This window comes from Chelonoidis abingdonii, chromosome 11 (genome assembly GCF_003597395.2).
Source record: "Chelonoidis abingdonii isolate Lonesome George chromosome 11, CheloAbing_2.0, whole genome shotgun sequence".
Lineage (NCBI taxonomy): Eukaryota > Metazoa > Chordata > Testudines > Testudinidae > Chelonoidis > Chelonoidis abingdonii.
In genome coordinates, this window is record NC_133779.1 from 20,406,766 (window position 1) to 20,408,681 (window position 1,916).

A 1,916-nucleotide genomic window follows, 5' to 3' on the forward strand; every position below is an offset into this window, starting at 1 on the left:
CCATCAGTTGCTAGGAGACAGAGTGCCCGGCATTTAGGGGCACTGGCCCTTTGCTCTGCAGCAATCACACCCCCTTATCCCACCACCTAGATACTTAAGAACTGCCTAGGGGACACTGAGGCACCAACACAGTGTTCAGAGCAAACATTGAGAACAGTCCCAGTTCGTCACACAGCCCCAAAGACACGTGTACTGAAACCTCCCCTACAGCTGCACATCTGCCCCCCCGACACAGCCCTACAGCCCCCCAAACACCCCCCTAGACATGCCATAACCCCCCATGGACACGCAGCCCCCCAGACACGCTCACACACAAACCCCACCAGTTCCCAGGCCCCCTGCCCCATCGCAGCAAACGGCACCACACTCGGAGGCTGTGGGGTGTGTGTTAGCAGCCCCCCTCTCCCCCCGGCAGTGCCCCAGTGACCTGCAGTGTCACACTTGCCTCTTGCTTCAAAATTATGTTTTATTTGCTGCTGCTTTAAAAGGAGCAGCCCCAACGGAGCCAGAAAGGAGTCGCTGCAAATAGAAGGACCAAGCCCCTGTCCAGCCCCTCGCTCCCCTGCATTATTTCTAACACCCCCCCACCCGGACAACCACCGGTTCCTCTTGCCCGGGGGCAGGGTCCTGGCTGCATGCCCAGCCTGTGCTGGCAGTAGCCTGCAGAGCGGGAAGGGAAGTGGGGCAGCCCCCGGATACCACCGGCCGGACGTGTCACAAAGCGGGGGAGCGCCGGCCCCTTTGCCACCCCATGAGGCTGCACCGGGCCCCGGCATCTCAAGCGGGAAACCCCCCCAGGTGGGGTGGCGTTAACTCCATGACATTGCTGGGACCCCGGGCCGGGCCTTGGCACACGCTCGGCCGAAGCCCTGGAGTTCAGGCACACTCCTTCACCCCCCGCTTCCCACCTCGAGTCAGGAACCAAACCCGAGTCCCGGCTCCCCGCCAGGAACACAGGGCTGGGGCTGAGACGCCCCCCTGAACGCCGCCCCCCTGTGCTGCAGCAGAGACCGTTCGAAACCCCGGTGCAGAGTCAGGGCAGCAGACAAAACTCCTTCGATGCGGCCAGCCGGGAGCTGCGCTGCTGTGAAATCTGGCCCCACAAAACCCTGGCCTGGCCCAACCTGGCCAGTGGGCTCGGCTGGCCGAGCCGGGACTCTGGGCTTCAGCCGCTGCTCCAAGTAGAAATGCCCGAGTGATGAGCAACAGCCGGGGGACGGAGCCGGGGACCCCGGAGCAGCCGCTGCTCGAGCCCTGAGTCATCCTCTGCAGGCGAGGGCCGCCCAGCTGCGGCACCGGATCGGTTTAACCACAAGCGCCTGCAGCTCGGGGAGGGGGGAATTCCTGTTGCCTTTGCCAGGAGCCTGGGCATGAAACTCAGGGCAAACCCCGCCGGCAGCAGGCGCTGCAGAAACGCTGCACCCAGCTGGCCCCTGGGCTGCCGCCCAAGGGCCAGGAGGAAGAAGACGCCTCCCCCTGCCATGACCCCAGCGGCTTAGCCCAAATCACCACCCCCTCCGCCCAATTTCACACAGGCAAGCACGTAGGCTGGGCGGGGTCCTGCCTCCCCCACCCCGGTGAGGGGATGGGCTGCAAGCACAGGGCGCCTCGGGGTGACAGTTTGCAGCTGGGCCATTGCCGATTCTGACACCTCCCCCGGGCGAGGCTCTGAGCGCTACGTCTCCCTAGCCGAGGGACTGCCACTGCCAGCTCCCACCGCTACCCGAGCCCACAACGCCCCCGGCCTGCGACAACCCAGCGCCCGGGGCAAAGCCAGCCTGTGACAACCCCGTCCCAGCGCCCGGGGCAAAGCCGGCCTGCGACATCCCAGCGCCCGGGGCAAACCCGGCCTGCGACAACCCCGTCCCAGCACCCGGGGCAAACCCGGCCTGCGACATCCCAGCGCCCGGGGCAAA

The 1,916-nt window shown here is 65.7% G+C and overlaps 1 protein-coding gene across 1 annotated transcript in view; it reads left to right on the forward strand.

Annotated features, from left to right (window-relative positions):
• The window catches only part of LOC116815755 (uncharacterized), an 8,010-nt gene extending 6,811 nt beyond the window's left edge, over nucleotides 1-1,199 (forward strand). The window contains exon 7 of the mRNA XM_032764380.2: nucleotides 1,005-1,199. Coding sequence (XP_032620271.1) covers nucleotides 1,005-1,199 — 195 coding nt within the window. The remainder of the gene's footprint in view (nucleotides 1-1,004) is intronic.
• Nucleotides 1,200-1,916: the final 717 nt, after the last annotated feature.